This window comes from Lissotriton vulgaris, chromosome 3_1 (assembly GCF_964263255.1).
Source record: "Lissotriton vulgaris chromosome 3_1, aLisVul1.2, whole genome shotgun sequence".
Taxonomy (NCBI): Eukaryota; Metazoa; Chordata; class Amphibia; order Caudata; family Salamandridae; genus Lissotriton; species Lissotriton vulgaris.
In genome coordinates this window covers 542660782-542677596 of record NC_141689.1, presented here as the reverse complement: position 1 = coordinate 542677596, position 16815 = coordinate 542660782, and the positions used below count along the sequence as shown (strand labels likewise).

At 43.7% G+C, this 16815-nt stretch overlaps 1 protein-coding gene across 1 annotated transcript in view; it reads right to left on the bottom strand.

Annotated features, from left to right (window-relative positions):
• The window catches only part of MRPS27 (mitochondrial ribosomal protein S27), a 393507-nt gene that overhangs the window by 300996 nt on the left and 75696 nt on the right, over positions 1–16815 (bottom strand). The window contains exons 3-4 of the mRNA XM_086960802.1: positions 5058–5128; positions 432–490 (exon numbers count right to left, since the gene is read on the bottom strand). Of these exons, the coding sequence (XP_086816928.1) occupies positions 432–490; positions 5058–5128 (130 nt within the window). The remainder of the gene's footprint in view (positions 1–431; positions 491–5057; positions 5129–16815) is intronic.

Below are 16815 nucleotides of genomic sequence, written 5' to 3'. Positions count from 1 at the left end.
AATGGTGTGGTGTGGCTCACTGGTTAGAGGCAGCAGACCCGGAAGCAGAGAACGGCCAGGGTTCAATTCCCGGCGCGGCAGGGTCGTGGACCAGAGTCAGCGGACTCGATAATTCTCGCCTCGGTGCCTACTCTAACCAGGGATCACACTCGGCAACTCTGGGCATTAGCTTGCCTCATCTCTACAACGGCCCCCCACATTCGCTGGGGATGCCTGGTTTCACCTTGGTGATACCCAGTAGGGACCATCTCACAGGGAAAGCCAGGACGGGCTTCCCAGCGGTCTACAGCGCCACGACGCCTCAGGGCAGCAGTGTGCTTTACAAGACACATACATTTACATTTAGTAAGCATGAGTTCATAGCAAGGATTGGAGTTACTCATCATAGTGTGTGTCGTCAATGGAAGATTAAAAATGAAAAGATCTCTTACTTGTACAAATAATATTCTGCTTGGTCTATTTCTTCTCGTGAGGTAATGCTGTCGACAAACTGAGAAAGAACGAACATTAGATTAAACAGAAGCATACACCTCTCTTATTACGATTCAAGTGGATCTAGCCTGAAACTTAAGAACATGAATCTCTCATCCAGTACTGGCATACATTACAATTCAAGACACAAATTAAATCGAAATCCTCTGTGTGAAGGCATGAGTGACAAGGATAGTTGATCTAATTACGCCCAGAAGATCAGGCAGTCTAAAGGCCAGCAGAAACATCAGAACTTTACATGGAGAAACTAGTTTGAAGCGTGGAGACAGAGAAGGCTGGTGGGGAAACTGGCATGATATAAATGAGGAAATTCTGTTTTTGTTTTCGTTGATACAGTTTGACCAAATCTGTACTCCAATCAGCAGACACTGGCTTATTCACACCTGGTTTATTGATCCACGTGCGGTAGGTATGGGTGGAGATTATCCGTGGGATCAATAAGCTACCAGTGGGAATCCTTTCTTGGAGGGGTGTATAAAAAAATCATCATTCATGGTTGCGCTCTGATCGATCAAAAAGTACTTGACAGAATTACACCAGATATTCTATCAGAATAGATGTTTTTTCGTGGACTGACAAAGCAATTCAGTAGACCTTTAATTATTAAAGAATAAAAATTGCTGTTTTTTGCAAAATGAAACATATCTGCACAGTTAAGTTTGCATAAGCGATCGAAAAAATCTCTTCATTAAAATGGCATATGATTTATTGCGATGACTTTACGTTTGTGATTTCATAGGGCCAGTTCATAAACCAAGAAACAAATGACAAGGCAAATAGGCTTGCGCTCTTTGCATTAACCCGGTATTATGTGGTTCATGAATCAGACACAGTGGAAAACGGCCTCATTTCCCACAAATACAAATTTCACAAATTGAAACAATATTTTCAGACAGTTGGTGTATCAAGCTTGAGGATGTTTAGAGTATCATAAACATTTCATAAACCATAGTGCCAAATTAAACATAGTCTGTAAACCAACATATGGTCAATATAATTTTTCAATTTTCTAACCAGAAAACTTGTAACACTGATCATGATCAGTTGCATTTTGTAAACCGGCAACCTCAACACGCAAAGTTATTAAAAAACAGGAACAAAAAAATATGGTGACTGCAAAACGACAAATAAAAAAAAAATGAAAAAAGTATTAACTTTATAATAATCATAATACTTAGGATAAAACTCGAAAAACCAATTTGATTGGCTAGGATGCTTTATTTGCACCACTGGGAACATAGCATACCCACGGTAAAACTTAAAAGAGGGAGGCGTGGATTTGGTGTACTTTAGGGTGCTTGGGATGATAAACCACTATTTCATATGTGTTTTTTGAAAAATATTTTTGCCTCAACTATAAGATACTTTTAAAACTGTTTTTTAAAGATTTAATAAAATATGCAAATACATGTATGGATAACTTCATTCTTTAAGAGAAAAAGAGAACAAACAATGAGAAGAAATCGAATTAATAACACTGGACAATTAGTGGGCAGTTATGGCCATTTACTGAATTCTACATCCTAACTTTCCACGATGACACACATTCTTAAGCAATAGAACATAGTTAAAGGGATATTCACAACAAAACACTTCTGCTGTATAGTTTCTTACTCCTGATGATGATGTTGCATAAAAAAGTAACAACCTCATAAACCCACTTATATGAGTAACGCAGGCAAGGGGAGAGTTATTATTTGCAGGTACCATAACTCGGGGTAATTCACAGTTATTTAGACTTTGCATTATAATATCACTTTAACTGTATTTTCCTTTTAGTTCTCGCCTAGACAGCACATGCATTGTCTCTTCAAGACCTTCTGTTTTCTATCAGTGGGCTGAGAGATCACCGATATTACCATTGGTTGGCTTAATTGTCATTTCTGTGCTTGACCCGCCCCCTTGGAGCATGGACGCATCATGTGTGTCCTTCCACTGCTCCTTTTTTAAGCACTACTTTTTTGTTTGCATAAAGCATTCTTGACTTTGTGAGGCAGCTGACAGGGATACCGCCCAGGCGTTGGTGCTTCTTGACCTTTTGGCGGCATTTGACATGGTCAACCAATATATTCTGGTGGACCGTGTCAAGGCCTCCAAGGCAACGCACCAAATTGGATTATTTTGTTTCTGAACGACCGGTCGCAGGGGGTCAGACTCGCCACCTTCTGCTCTCCTAAGGTCAGACTGACTTGTGGTGTTCCTCAGGATCTTCCTTGTCACCCTACATTTTCAATCAATACATTCGTCCACTGGTGGATGCCTTGTACCAAATGAAGGTCAAAGACTACAATTACGCAGACAATCTGCAATTGATCTTTACTATAGACAACTCCTTGGAATGTGAAACTTTTTTCCGAAACACAATGCTATGTATCCAGGATTGGATGAATGACAATAAGCTCAAGCTGAATTCCGATAAAACCGATATTGTCATTACCAGAAACAAACATGACCCGTGAAGGTCCACATTTTGGCCTGACACAATAGGCTCTCCTTCTTTGCCCAAGTAATCAGTTAAGGGCCTTGGAGTACTGATTGGTGCCAATCGGTCTATGAAACCTCAAATAGGGACTGTAATCTCTTCCTGTTTCCTACAACTCTGCAAAATTTGAAAGCTCAGTAAACTCCTTTCCTTCGAGGCTCTCACTCAGGTTATTATTGCATTGGTCATCTCAAAGTTAGATTATGCTAACTCTCTTTACTTAGGCCTTCCTAGGGGTCTGAACCGCAGACTCCAACTGGTCCAAAATCAGGCAGCCAGGCTACTGTACCAACAACCTCGAAACTGTCATATTACCCCCTGTTGAGGAAACTGCACTGGCCACCTGTAATACAGAGCTCCATCTTCAAGGCTGGTTGCCTTAGTTTTAAATCATTACACACTGGTAGTCTCGTCTTCATCTCTGCTTGCATACTAAAATACACCCCCACTCACAACCTGAGGTCTATGCATTCAAATTCTTGTATCATTCCTACCTTAAAAATAAAGACACTCGGCAGTTCCAGATTTCCGGTACTTGGCCCCCGCATCTGGAATGCCCTGCCATCTGAAATCAGGTCCACCCCGTTATACTGTGTTCAGGAAACTCCTATAGACCTGGCTTTCCAGGCTCGCTTATGAGTAAAGATCAGTTGTTTGCTATGTTCCAGTTGCCATATCGCCATGAAACCGTTTTCGGTGTACGTGAGCTCTAGAAATATACGTAACACAACATGTTACGTGCCAGAGTGTGCCTTTTTCAGGTGGCTCCTTCGCACACTTTTCTCTCCCCAGTGCTGAGTTGCCCCACCTGCCTTCTGTTGTCATGCCTCCTTGTCCACATCCTCCCTCCTGTTGTCAGTGCTGGCTTTCTGTTGTCCGTGTTGGCTTTCTGTTGTCCGTGTTGGCCTGCTCTCACAATCCCTCCTTTAGTCTGTGTTGGCTTGTCCCCACCTTCCCTCCCGTTTCCTATGCTGTCTCACCTGGAACGTCCCTCTTGTTGGCTGAATTGCCCTGCTTCCTCCCTTCCTTAGTCCGAGCTTGCTTGCCCCCATCCTGCATCCGGTTGGCTGTGCCGGAATGCCAATACCCTCATGCCCATTGTCCGTGCTGCCCAGCCCCACCTTCCCTTCGGTTGTCCATGTTGCCCTACTCTGTCTCAACCTCTCTCCCATTGTTCATGTTGCCCTGCTCCCACTCTCCTTCCCGTTGACAGTGTAAACTGTCCAACCTCTGTCCCTCCCTTTGTAAGTGTCGCTCTCCTACCACCCTCTCTCCTGCTGTCCTGCTACACCTGCCCTGCAGACGTCTCTGTTTCCCTGCTCCTACCCACATTAAAAAAGTGATATGATGCGGAGATCGTTGCAGCTTCATAGTACCTCCCCACTCCTTCCGTTATCTGCGTTGTGCCTCCCACCTACCACCCATCATAAGAAAAAAACTATTAAGCGGACACCACTGGCAATGTCAGAGCGCTGTTTTTACCCCCACTCACTCTCTGTGTTGCCTCATGCCCGCCCGCCCTCCCTCTCACTAGCAAAAAAGAATAGAAAAGCGCTACGATGGAGCCACCATTGGCCACGTCACATTGAAAGTAAAAAAAATATTTTTTTATTAAGCAGCCTCCCTGGTTTACAAAATGGCGAAAAGCATTTAAAAAAGACAATTGGTCCTGGACAATGCTTGTTTATTTTCTGAGAATATTTGGTTTTGCATTCTAACTATAATGTCGCTGTATGTCTAGTTTTTCATGAAAATTCTAACATTTTCATGAACAATAATTCATTTTATCACGTAAAGGTAACGTAACAGTCCTTTAACAAAGTATTTTTAGTATTCATCTGAAACATTTGAGATCGATTCTACAGTCTACTGAGCCATTCACATTTTGTGCATTTCTTTCCAGTACAAACATGTGTGAATCCCAGCTTTCCGGTTTCAAAAAACGGTGTGATCTTGGCAAGATTAGATTTATGACCCTCTATCAAAGCTCCCTGCCTTGTCAAACAGGAAAGAGTGCATAGAGTGTGCACTACACAAAAGAAAGCACTCATTTATTAATCATGGCTCATGATCCTTTTCTTACCCGAGATATAAACAAAGAGCTGACCGGGAGCTTTTTCTCATAGGTTCTGTCCATTAGCATGGCAAGGTCAGCTGTGAAAACAAATAACAGATCAGAAACACAGCATTTATTATAACAAAAAAATATTCAGTAGATGTAAGAACTGGCATACCACAAAAAACATTGTTCTGAGGGATGTTCCACTGCCCAAAGATCAAGACACCATCAGCCATACTACTGAGTAGACCAATATATTTGTTTCATCAATTGACTTTACCTAGGATTCATAAGCATTACTTAAAAGTCTAACCAATATTGAATAACCAGGAGCGTTCTCTCTTTTTTTAATCTGTTCCTTTTCATTTCGCTCTTTCATCTTTTTGCTTTTCATCCTTCCTAAATTCGCAGGACGGCAAACATTTCACAATAGTGAATTTGATAACTTCTAAAGTATTAATGGATTCAATAGTACCTTTCTTTCACAAATAATATTATGAACAGCATGGTGTCTTGCTTTTTACTCTATGATGAAACTGTGGCTTTTATAACAAAACATAACATAACTGGTGTATTTGTAAAGCGCGCGTTCACCCCAGCAACGGGGCATCTTGGCGCTGTAATAACAGATGTATATTGTTACCAAACTCAATGGTACTAATTTTATCGACCTCAAATGGATGAAATGCTGAGTGGAGCTGAGGGATTTGAACCTGTGACCATGAGGTCGAACACATGGCCCTGCAGTGGATGCATTAGTCCACGGAGCCACCAGACCCGGCTATTTTTGTCAATGTATTAATTGTGCCACCTATTGGGACTGTAAGGTGGTCCATTCAATGACAGGTTTTGATTAAATTCCACAAGTAGGAAATGTTTTTTTGAAATGCTCTAACTTGCTATTTGTTTTTTCCCTTTATGTTTTATTCTGTCTTTTATGTACTTGATACTGGTTTTGGTCGCTTTGTGTTTGTGGCAACATTATAATTTAGTTAATTTACTGGCCCTGATGAAGCAACAATATAGTCGCAAAACAAGTGTTGGTTTCCTTTTGTTTCATATGAGATTGGCTGACCTCTTGGAATAATAAAAACTATTAAGACCTAGATAAATAAGAATTAACCCTTTGTTAACAACTAAAAAGGACAGTGAATAGAAAACATCACATTCATTATTATTACTTAATCCTCAGACCTCAAATACTGTCTGTTTTTGTTATTTCTATGTATTAACTTCTACACATAGGTATTTAGTTTCATGACATCTCACAAATTACCTTTGCAGGGAATGGTTTAGGTGTTGGTTACACCTTGTGACAAACCCTAGGGGTAGAAGATGTGCAGTGTAATAATTGCTGCTAAACTTTCTTCGTAATGCCTGAGGCTCCGCAGTCTACCAGGATCTTATACTAAAAACATCATTAAATAATACATCCATAAGTATTACATCTATTTATACACACAGAGATACATAAAGTGTCAGCTCTCTTCTGCTATTAGTGTCCTTTACACTCTGATCCATCCATGACAGCAGTGGGGTAATAGTTCTGTCTATAGTCATTGGTTCTCTCGCTCTGTGATTAACAGCATTTTCTGATCACTTATTCCCATCCACCTGAAAAGAAGTGCGCTTTATTATCAAGGCTAGTCGGACATCCCTTTAGTTTTCTTTTTATAGTTTCCCTTTCATTTCTTTGCTTCTCCTTTTTTACTTTCATTTCTTTTAAGAAGATACTACAACAGTCCAGTCAGTACCTAGGGGTGGCTGTTCATATTGGTTCTAAATGTGATAGATATGCTGGTACTTCAGAGCAACAAGAGACTATTGACAAAACCTCTTCAAGATGGACACCATCTACTTTGTATTTTGTTATTGCAAGCATATGGGTTATGTCGGTTGAAAGGGGATGCTCCACAAACAAAGTAGTTAACAGAAAAAGGATTTATTCCTTAAGATAATAAAGTCAGCACTTGGGCCCCTTCTGCGACACACCAGAGAATGAACAGAGGAAACCGTCCAGCCTGGAATACCCCCTAGGGACGCTTATGCAATAACTTTCCAATCACCATCACATAGCATCAATCTTAAACACAGAAGTCACAGTATAAATACATAGATAATACATAGAATAATATGACCTACATATATAAAAACATAACACGACACAATGCCTACCATTTTTAAACAGCAGCATGTGTTTTTGTTTGTGTGTATTTTATAGCAGTTTTGACAAAAGGTTAATGCAAGTATGAGTCCTGGATGGGTGAATGGATACATGAGCGAAAAGATAAATGACAGAGGCATGTATGTAGACTTTTTGAGTGCCTAAATTCATCAGTGACACAAAAGGCACTTTTATTCACAACACAAGCCAGACCATTTGGCCTTGCCAATGCTTTTTCATTGTGTCTTGCAGACGAGCCCTGTCTATTGACAGAACAGTGAACGGAAGTACTTAACTTGTTCTGTGTATTAAATTACTCATTTGATAATTCACCTGTTCCGAGAGGAGTCTATGAGCGAGTGGAAAAGCTCATGGTGGACACATTTTGAAACCTCGCAAAAAGGAACATTTCACAAACATAAAAGAAGGAATCCAGTTTTCCATCACCAAAGAACACAGAAGACTTAATTGACAGCGTCACCAACACAGAAAACAGAAAATGAGGTTAACAGGAAAAAATAGATGCAACATTTGCACACAGTATAACCTGTGTTTACTAAATCACTCTTCTGATATATGCCCGGCACACATCTTACGGCAGATTTATACTGTCTGCCCTCTGCCTCCTCTGGGTTTCCTTAACGACTCACTGGTTCGAGGGGTTGTCACTCCATCGCTAAAAGCCGCTTCCATCGTCCCCATCTTGAAAAAGCCAGGAGCCGACCCCTCTGTGATGGCCAACTATCGCCCCATCTCCCTTCTCCCGTTTCTGGCGAAGGTGCTTGAGCGACATGTTACATCTGCGCTCAGCTCCTTTGCCGAGGAGAATGGGAGGCTGGCTCCGTGCCAGGCTGGGTTTCGGCCCAAGCACTCGACAGAGTCAGTGGTGGTGTCAGTATTAGACACCCTCAGAGAGGGTATGGACATGGGCAGATCTCAGGCGCTGGTACTCCTTGACTTGTCCGCCGCTTTTGACACGGAGGATCATTCCATCTTGCTTTCCCGTGTCAAGGCGGCGGGCATAGGAGGCTCAGCCCTTATCTGGCTTTCATCCTTTTTGAGGGACCGGACCCAGGCGGTTCACCTTGGGGAGTTTTCAGCTACCCCCTGCCAGGTCCAGTGCGGTGTTCCCCAGGGCTCTTCTCTCTCTCCTTTACTATTTAATCTTTATATCGCCCCTCTTATCTTTGCCCTACAGCAGCTGGAGGTCACGGTATATAATTATGCCGACGACCTCCAGCTCATCTTCAATCTGTCTTCTACCCCTGACTCTATCTCTAACTTCCAATCTATCCTATCTTTCATCAGGGACTGGATGAATTTCAACCACCTGAAACTCAATCCCGATAAAACGGAACTTGTGGTGACGGGTGGTTGCTCCAGTCCCTGGAATTCTCTCTTTTGGCCCTCCTCCTTTGGTTCTCCTCCTACCCCTGTTCCCTCTGTTAAGACTCTTGGCATCAAGCTAAATGATAAACTCACTATGCACTCCCAGATTGGTTTGGTGGTTTCTTCCTGCTTTCTTATTCTCCGTACTATCCGCTCTATCTCTCGCTTCTTTTCTTTCTCTGCACTTAAACTAATTATGTCCGCACTGGTCCTGTCCCGCCTGGACTACGGGAACATCTTGTTCAATGGCATCCCTCAGTACAGCCTGCGTAAACTGCAACTAGTGCAGAACCAGGCTGCCCGCCTTGCCTTCGGTCTTCCCAAATTCCATCATACCTCCCCCCTCTTGAAAACCCTCCACTGGCTCCCTGTGCGGGAACGCGCCTTGTTCAAATTAGGCTGCATGGCGTTTCAGGCCAGGACTGGCCTGGCCCCCCTTTTTATATCCTCCGCCATCAAGGCCTATGTCCCTGGCAGAGAGCTCCGCTCCTCGGCACATCTTCTTTTAGCAGTCCCTCCCTACCGGAAAAAAAACCAGGGTGGCTCGAAATTTTCCACTCTTGCCCCCATGTTCTGGAACTCTCTCCCCTTCCATCTTAGGTCCCTCACTCAGTATTCTAGTTTCCGCAAAGCTCTGAAGACCTTTTTATTTTCTCAGGCTTTTCTACCGTAAGCCCTGCCTGCCTTTCCAGTCGACGCCTTAGCAACTGCTCTTGCCCAGCTGGCTGCCTGCTACTTTAGCGCCAAGAAACCGCCCAGGTGTACGTTGCGCTTGATAAATATTTTTAAACTTAAACTTCTAGGGGCAGCAAACTCATTCTGTGCTGGTACACAGGAAAACTTGCCTCCTCCTGTTTTCAGTTTATATATAGGTGGGTTACCCAAACATAGTCACTGGGACCTGGGTTCAATAAGTACTAGGAGGAAGGGGTCCCAGTGTGAACAAAGAACCATTTAAACAATTTGAAGAATTAATCAAGAACAATTAGATCCACAAAGTTTTATTCACTAGGGGATCAAATGTAATGCATACAAATAGCAAACAATCAACTGTATTCAAGGTCATACAGTGCCCCGGGAAGGGAGAAGTGAAGTGATAGATGTGAGGATAAGGGAGTGATAGGGTTATGTGACAGTATAATCAAACATTTAGAAACAGATTTGGCTATAACTTATATAGCAAAAACAGCCATAATAATAGTGGCAACCATCACTTGGAAAGGCATACTCCACAAAGTACAGTAACTCTACACAATGTTGGTGTGAAGTTGCCACAGGAGAAACAACAGTCGACGTTTCGACCCTCTCATCAGTGCAGGGAAATTTTAGTGTCCTTGCTGCGGTGTCTTCATCAGGACCAAGGGGTGGGGCAGGTAACCTGAGATTAATCAAACATTGGACATAAGCTGAAGTTCAGTCGCGTGTGTCCCAAGAGAAATGTCACCGGGTAAGAATCCTCAGTAAGGTCAATGAGCACTGAGCTCTCCGATTCAATCGGCCCTAACGAATTTCGGATTTATCTCCGACGAAGCTTTAAAAAACGGGTCCAGCACCGCACGAGTGCTCTTCTTTCAGATCGGTGCTGCCTGAATATTGATGACGCTATAACCATTGACCTTACTGAGGATTCTTACCCGGTGACATTTCCCTTGGGACACACGCGACTGAACTTCAGCTTATGTCCAACGTTTGATTAATCTCAGGTTACCTGCCCCACCCTTTGGTCCTGATGAAGACCCCGCAGCAAGGACACTAAAATTTCCCTGCACTGATAAGAGGGTCGAAACGTCGACTGTTGTTTCTCCTGTGGCAACTTCACGCCAACATTGTGTAGAGTAACTGTACTTTGTGGAGTATGCCTTTCCAAGTGATGGTTGCCACTATTATTATGGCTGTTTTTGCTGTATAAGTTATAGCCAAATCTGTTTCTAAATGTTTGATTATACTGTCACATAACCCTATCACTCCCTTATCCTCACATCTATCACTTCCCTTCTCCCTTCCCGGGGCACTGTATGACCTTGAATACAGTTGATTGTTTGCTATTTGTATGCATTACATTTGATCCCCTAGTGAATAAAACTTTGTGGATCTAATTGTTCTTGATTAATTCTTCGAATTGTTTAAATGGTTCGTTGTTCACACTGGGACCCCTTCCTCCTAGTACTTCCTCCTGTTTTCAGTCAAGCCTCTGTGAAACCGGGACATGGGCTGAAATGTGCCAGGACAGATGGTGACAAATAAGGAATTTCATTACAAATCTAGTACTTCTGGTCACCAGAGGCCTGTTGACACAGGCACTGCTGCTGAATGAGGATTTTAAGTGTGGTATCAGAATAGCACAGCCAGGAACTGCGTTTGGCAAGTGATCATGTCTACTGAATAAGGAGTTATCGCTGTGTGAAATAGTGACTGGGCTGGGACTGGGTAGTGAGTGAAAAAGGTGTGTAGACCAGGGATGGAGTGAGTAATCTCGATGTGTGCACTAGAGGTTGAGGTGTCCACATTTTTGTAGAAATATACAGAGGACGCAGGGAGTGACGGAGCGCTAAAGTGCCCGGCAGGATTTTATCCATCAGAACACAATGCACCCGGTTCCTTGAGTGCAGAAACTGCACCGTGGGCCAGAACAGGCACGAACACGGACTACAGTCTGCATTTCGTGAGTTTCTCCCCAGCACAGAGCTGGATTAATGAAGCGTGTCAACAGGACGCGAGTCGGGGGTCCACGCGGGTGGACGGCGTCCCCCCACTTCTTTCACAGGGTGGATACCGTCCACCCTGCCAAGAAGTTGGGTCCCACTAAAAAAGATGCTGAAGTTGACCCGATGTAATTTCCAAACACCGGGACACATTCAGCAGTGCCTGCACGTTGTTGTCTGCTTTCGATCACCACAATGGGGCTCTCTTATTTCTGACTCCTGCTGGGATACTCGGCCATAACAAAGGCCTAGTCCCAGGGGTCATCAGGCCTCCTTTTGGCAGCAGTCAGGAGCCTCACGCCTGATGCAAATGCAGCAGAGGGGAAACAAAGGCTTTCGCCTTGTTAGCACTTCACACAATCTTTGGAGAGGCAGCTTTTCACTTTGTTAAGGCTCTGTTTAGGAGATTTGCATGCATTGTTAGAACGTCAGATGTGTTCATCTTTCCCAGTATTTGCACAAAATAAATTGCATTTATATATGCTTATTACCCTTGAGGAGGCGTTGTAATAATTTAAACATCACAATTTCTTTTAAAGCACTATGGTTATAGAAAGCTTAACCCTGACAAATGGTAACATTGTTTTATGTGTAGTGTACAAAAGTGTGAATCTTCTGCCTAAATCAGGAGGGTTTGCGAGTATACTCGAAATGTTCTCAAATGTACTCATGATGCACCTGCTAAACATATATGCGAGGGCTTAAGATCTGATGTCACTTTTGCGATGCCAGTACCTGTGATGTCACGCGCCTCAATGTCACACGCTGCAATGACACTTGCATACTGATTAACTAGGTTAGTCCCTCCACTTCTGTTTTTAGGGCTCGCCTGCTGATGCGCTTGCGCATAGCTGGCGAAGCTCTATAGTGGCTTATCCAGAGTTTAACCATTCCATTCCATGCAGTGCATGTGCGCTTATTAGGTCATTGCGCAAGCGCAAGCCCTAAAAAGCGCGTGCACAATGCCACCAGCCGCCTGCCTGCCTGCCTCGCATTACCACATCAAAGGTAGCCCAGCCTCCCTCCCACAAGCTTCTCAGCGTGCGCTCTGCATTTCTCCTCCCAGCGCATTTCTCATCCCCTAATTATTCACGGCCGGCTGGCCGTACTTTCAGATTCACAGCCGCCAGGCCGTGTCTCTTTTTATGCTTGTTTTTTTTTTTTTACATGTTATTAAATTCCATTCTGCGCCTGTAAACACTTTGCGGAAGAAATAATAACATTACTTGGATAATCTGATATAAACAAAGTAAAAAAAAAACAACAGAAATAGCTCTGAGTTAAAATAAAAGAACAGGTTTGATTTATTCCAGTCTGTGAGAAAGAAATCCTGTCCTCTTGAAACTGAAAAATCTCTGATCAAGGGCTCAGCCGAACAAGAATGAATACGTGATTTGCGGCAAATAATGTATTTTGTTGAGGTTTCATTCAGTAATTCATGTTGCTTTGAATCGTCTTGAATGTGTCAAACAGGAAGTGCGTTGCACTTGGCGCATGTGAGCCTGGCTTGCCCTTACCGTGGTGTGTGCTGGAAAGCTTGTGCAGCTGCGATTCGATTCAGTTCTATAGGAAGCGTTACGTGCTGGTTTCCTTTTTTGTCTTTTTGAAGTATTGTGTCTGCATTGTTTCAAAGTCCGTTTTTGTGGCTGTGGAGCATTTGTGTTTATGCATTTGGGAACTCTGTTTGTGGGTGTGATGGTTTCTTGCTAATCATGCTGGTGTGCTAAAGATCATATTTTTTAATACGTGGATGGGCTTTTTGTTTTTAATATATGCAATCAGGGCAGTTGGTCTCCAAATTGTCGCTTTAGTTTTGATGCGCCTTGGATGTCTTTGTGTGGACTTCACTTGTCCCCTGACTTTCGGATTTTTTCCTCAATAGCTACAGAAATTGCAAATTGTTTTCGACCAAGACCCTTTTGCCAACTGCTTGTTTAGGACTTTTGCCCTGCGTGTCAGGCGAGGGCAGCAACACTGCTCCAGGCCGTGCTAGAGACAGGGCTCTTTTAGTTCATTCCCTCTTCTTCGTTTGCGCTCTTCACATAGTAAATACATAGGAATAGTAGTCAGGTTCAGCAAACGGTGAGCTAAACCTTGCGGTTCACTGTACCCTGCCGGATAATGTATTGTTGATTTTCACCCGAAGAACTGTTCAAAATAAGGTTGATGGTCAGTATCTATACACGCTGAATACAGATCCTATTGTGTGCATGCACACTCTCTCTCGCCATGCAAATGTTGATAGCAAGTCATAGCAAGGAGAAACGAACAAGAAACCATGTGAACTGGACCCTGAACTATGAAACTTAAAAATAAGTTTATGTGGGTTTGTCTCGTATTTGGGTGCTCTGTCCTGTTGCCTGCATTCATATTAAACAGATGCTAAATTCCCCACTGTTTTGCTGCTCACAGCTAACTCCTTAATGGGGCACCTCACACTGGCAGGGTGGCCTCATCTATTTCTATGTATGAGCTATGAAAGAGGTGCCTGTACGTGGCTGGGAGGTGTAGTGTCTTGCGAGTTAGAAGGACGGAACCCTTTTGGCTCCAGATGGACTCTGTAGACTGATTGCCTGAAAGTTCAAATGTTGGGAAGGGAAGACCGGTTTAGAATGTGGAGTTAGCGTTTACACGCTGAAGAATCAAGATGTGTAAAATTACCATCCGTGTGAAGTGCAGTCATTTACTAGTTACCAGGCTGGAGAGAACGTTACTGGAGGGAGGGCCTGTAGCACAGGAGGGGTCCTGAACAATGCAACTTCAGGGACAGGTTCACCTTTAGAGATGCTAATTGGCAATGTGTAAAGCTACAGTTCTACAACCCTGAACATGTGAATGAAAACTATGCTAGGGCATACCTTGGGAATATGCTTTTAGTGTTTATTTCTTGCGTTAACCTCTTTCAAGTTGCATATATATTGTCAGATCAGGGGGCAGGGCCAGAGAGTAATATTTCTCCAAGATCAAACCGTTTGGTAATGCTGGAGATCCGAGATTGTAATTTAGTACGGTTTGTTCTAAAGGCTATGACTTGAGCACTATATTACATATCACCCCTTCCCTGAAGGACTATCCAGTTCAGTTTTTTTTTTGTCAAATGCTTATCAACAGCTCTTTAGAATTATTTTAAATACTCTCAACCGTGGAGAAAATTGGGGAAGAGGAATAAGTTAGATGATGATTGCTAAAGAGCACACAATTTGGCCAAATAGAGAGGCCGGGATTAAAAACACGCATTGGCAAAGCCTATATTTCAAGCCATTTATAGTGAGACGTACAGCCACCGGCAAGAATTTTCATATTTACTTTAATTTACTATTCCAAGATGGCCAAATAACATTTTGGAATGGTGAATGCAAAAAATTAAGGTATCCACAGATGACTGTGTAAACTGAAAGAAGCCACTGTGAAGCCCCTTCATAAGAATTTACAAAACATATAGCAGGAGGATGGGCAGGGGAGCAACGTCATTCCGTGTTATGGTGGTTTCAAAGCATATATCAGGTTATGTCACGCCATGTTGGGTTGGCTTTCAAACATATGTTGTATTATGAGGTCTTTCAAAGTATACGTTCTGAGAGCATATGTTATTTTATTTAGTTTTTCAAAGAATAGGTTATTTTATGTTTCCTTTCAAACATATATTATGTTTAGTTATGTCATAGTGGTTTCAAATCCTGTGATGTCGTAGTGGCTTCCAAAGCATATTATGTTTATGTTCTACTTGACGGTGGCTTTAAAAGCACAGTTTATCTGTGTTTTCAAAACAACTGTTTTGTAGGCTTTTAAAGCATGTACTACTGCATTAAACAGTTGATCAGCTCTTTCCAACTCTTGTGGGGATACATTTAATGAGCATGTGTGCTGGACCTTAGCTGGACGCTCCTTATCCCTTCTTATTCTCGTTGACCTGCAATGCCAGCCAGGGTCTTGTTCCTTCCCTAGATGCCTCCCTTTCTGGACTTCTTGGAGCAGATACTCTCCTCTCTCCCACTGGCATCCAGAAGCACAACAACTGCAAGCATGTCAAGTCAAGTCAAGTCAAGAGATTTATATAGCGCGCTACATACCCATAGGGTCTCAAGGCGCTTGAAGAAGGGTGCGGAATTACTTGTCGAATATCCAAGTTTTAAGTTGCTTTCTGAATGCTAGGTGGTTCTTGAGTAAGGCGAAGGTGAGTGGGAAGTGAGTTCCAGGTTTTAGCTGCCAGGTAGGAGAAGGATCTACCTCCCATGGTGGTTTTGTTGATGCGAGGTACAGTGGCAAGGGCTTGGTTGGAGGATCGTAGCTGGCGGGAGGGGGTGTAGAAGGACAGTCGTGTGTTGAGGCATTCGGGTCCAAGTTCGTAAAGTGCTTTGTGTGCATGGGTTAGGAGGCAGAAAGTAATCCTCTTATTTACGGGGAGCCAGTGGAGGTTTTTCAGGTGACCAGAGATGTGTTCTTTACGCGGGATGTCTAGTATGAGCCTGGCTGAAGCGTTCTGGATGCGTTGGAGTTTTTTCTGGAGTTTTGCGGTGGTACCGGGGTATAGGGTGTTTCCGTAGTCCAGGCGGCTCGTGACCAGTGCGTGGGTGACCGTTTTTCTAGTTTCGGTGGGGATCCAGCGAAATGTTTTTTTGAGCATGCGAAGAATGTTGAAGCAAGATGATGAAACGGCGTTGACTTGTCTGGTCATCGAGAGTGAGGAGTCCAGGATGACGCCCAGGTTCCGTGTGTGGTCCGTCGGGATGGGTGCTTTTCCAAGGGCCTCTGGCCACCAAGAGTCATCCCAGGCGGAGGGGGAGGTGCCTAAGTTGAGGACTTCTGTTTTGTCTGAGTTCAGTTTCAGACGGCTGTGCTTCATCCACTCGGCTACTTCTTTCATTCCTTCGTGTAAGTTGGTTTTGGCGGTGTTAGGGTCTTTGGTGAGTGAGCGGATCAGTTGAGTGTCATCAGCGTAGGAGATGATGTTGAGGTTGTGTTGGCGAGCGATGGCCGCAAGGGGGCTCATGTATACGTTGAAGAGGGTGGGGCTGAGTGACGATCCTTGTGGCACGCCGCAGATGACTTCAGTGGCCTCTGACTTGAATGGTGGGAGGCGGACTCTCTGGGTTCTTCCGGTGAGGAACGAGGTGATCCATTCCAGTGCTTTTCCTTGGATTCCGACGTTTCTGAGGCGCTGTAAAAGGGTGCTATGACAGACTGTGTCGAAGGCAGCGGAGAGGTCGAGGAGGATGAGGGCGACTGTGTCTCCATTGTCCAGTAGAGTTCGAATGTCGTCTGTTGCTGCGATGAGGGCGGTTCAGTGCTGTGTTTGGCTCGGAAGCCGGACTGTGAGGAGTCGAGGGATTTGTTGGTTTCGACGAAGGTGGCGAGCTGGTTGTTGACAGCATTCTTGATGATTTTGGCCGGGAATGGAAGAAGCGAGATGGGGCGGTAGTTTTTGAGTTCGGTGGGGTCAGCTGTGGGTTTTTTCAGAAGGGCGCTGAGTTCTGCGTGTTTCCAGCTTTCCGGGAAGGTGGCGGAGTTGAGGGAGCAGTTGATGACA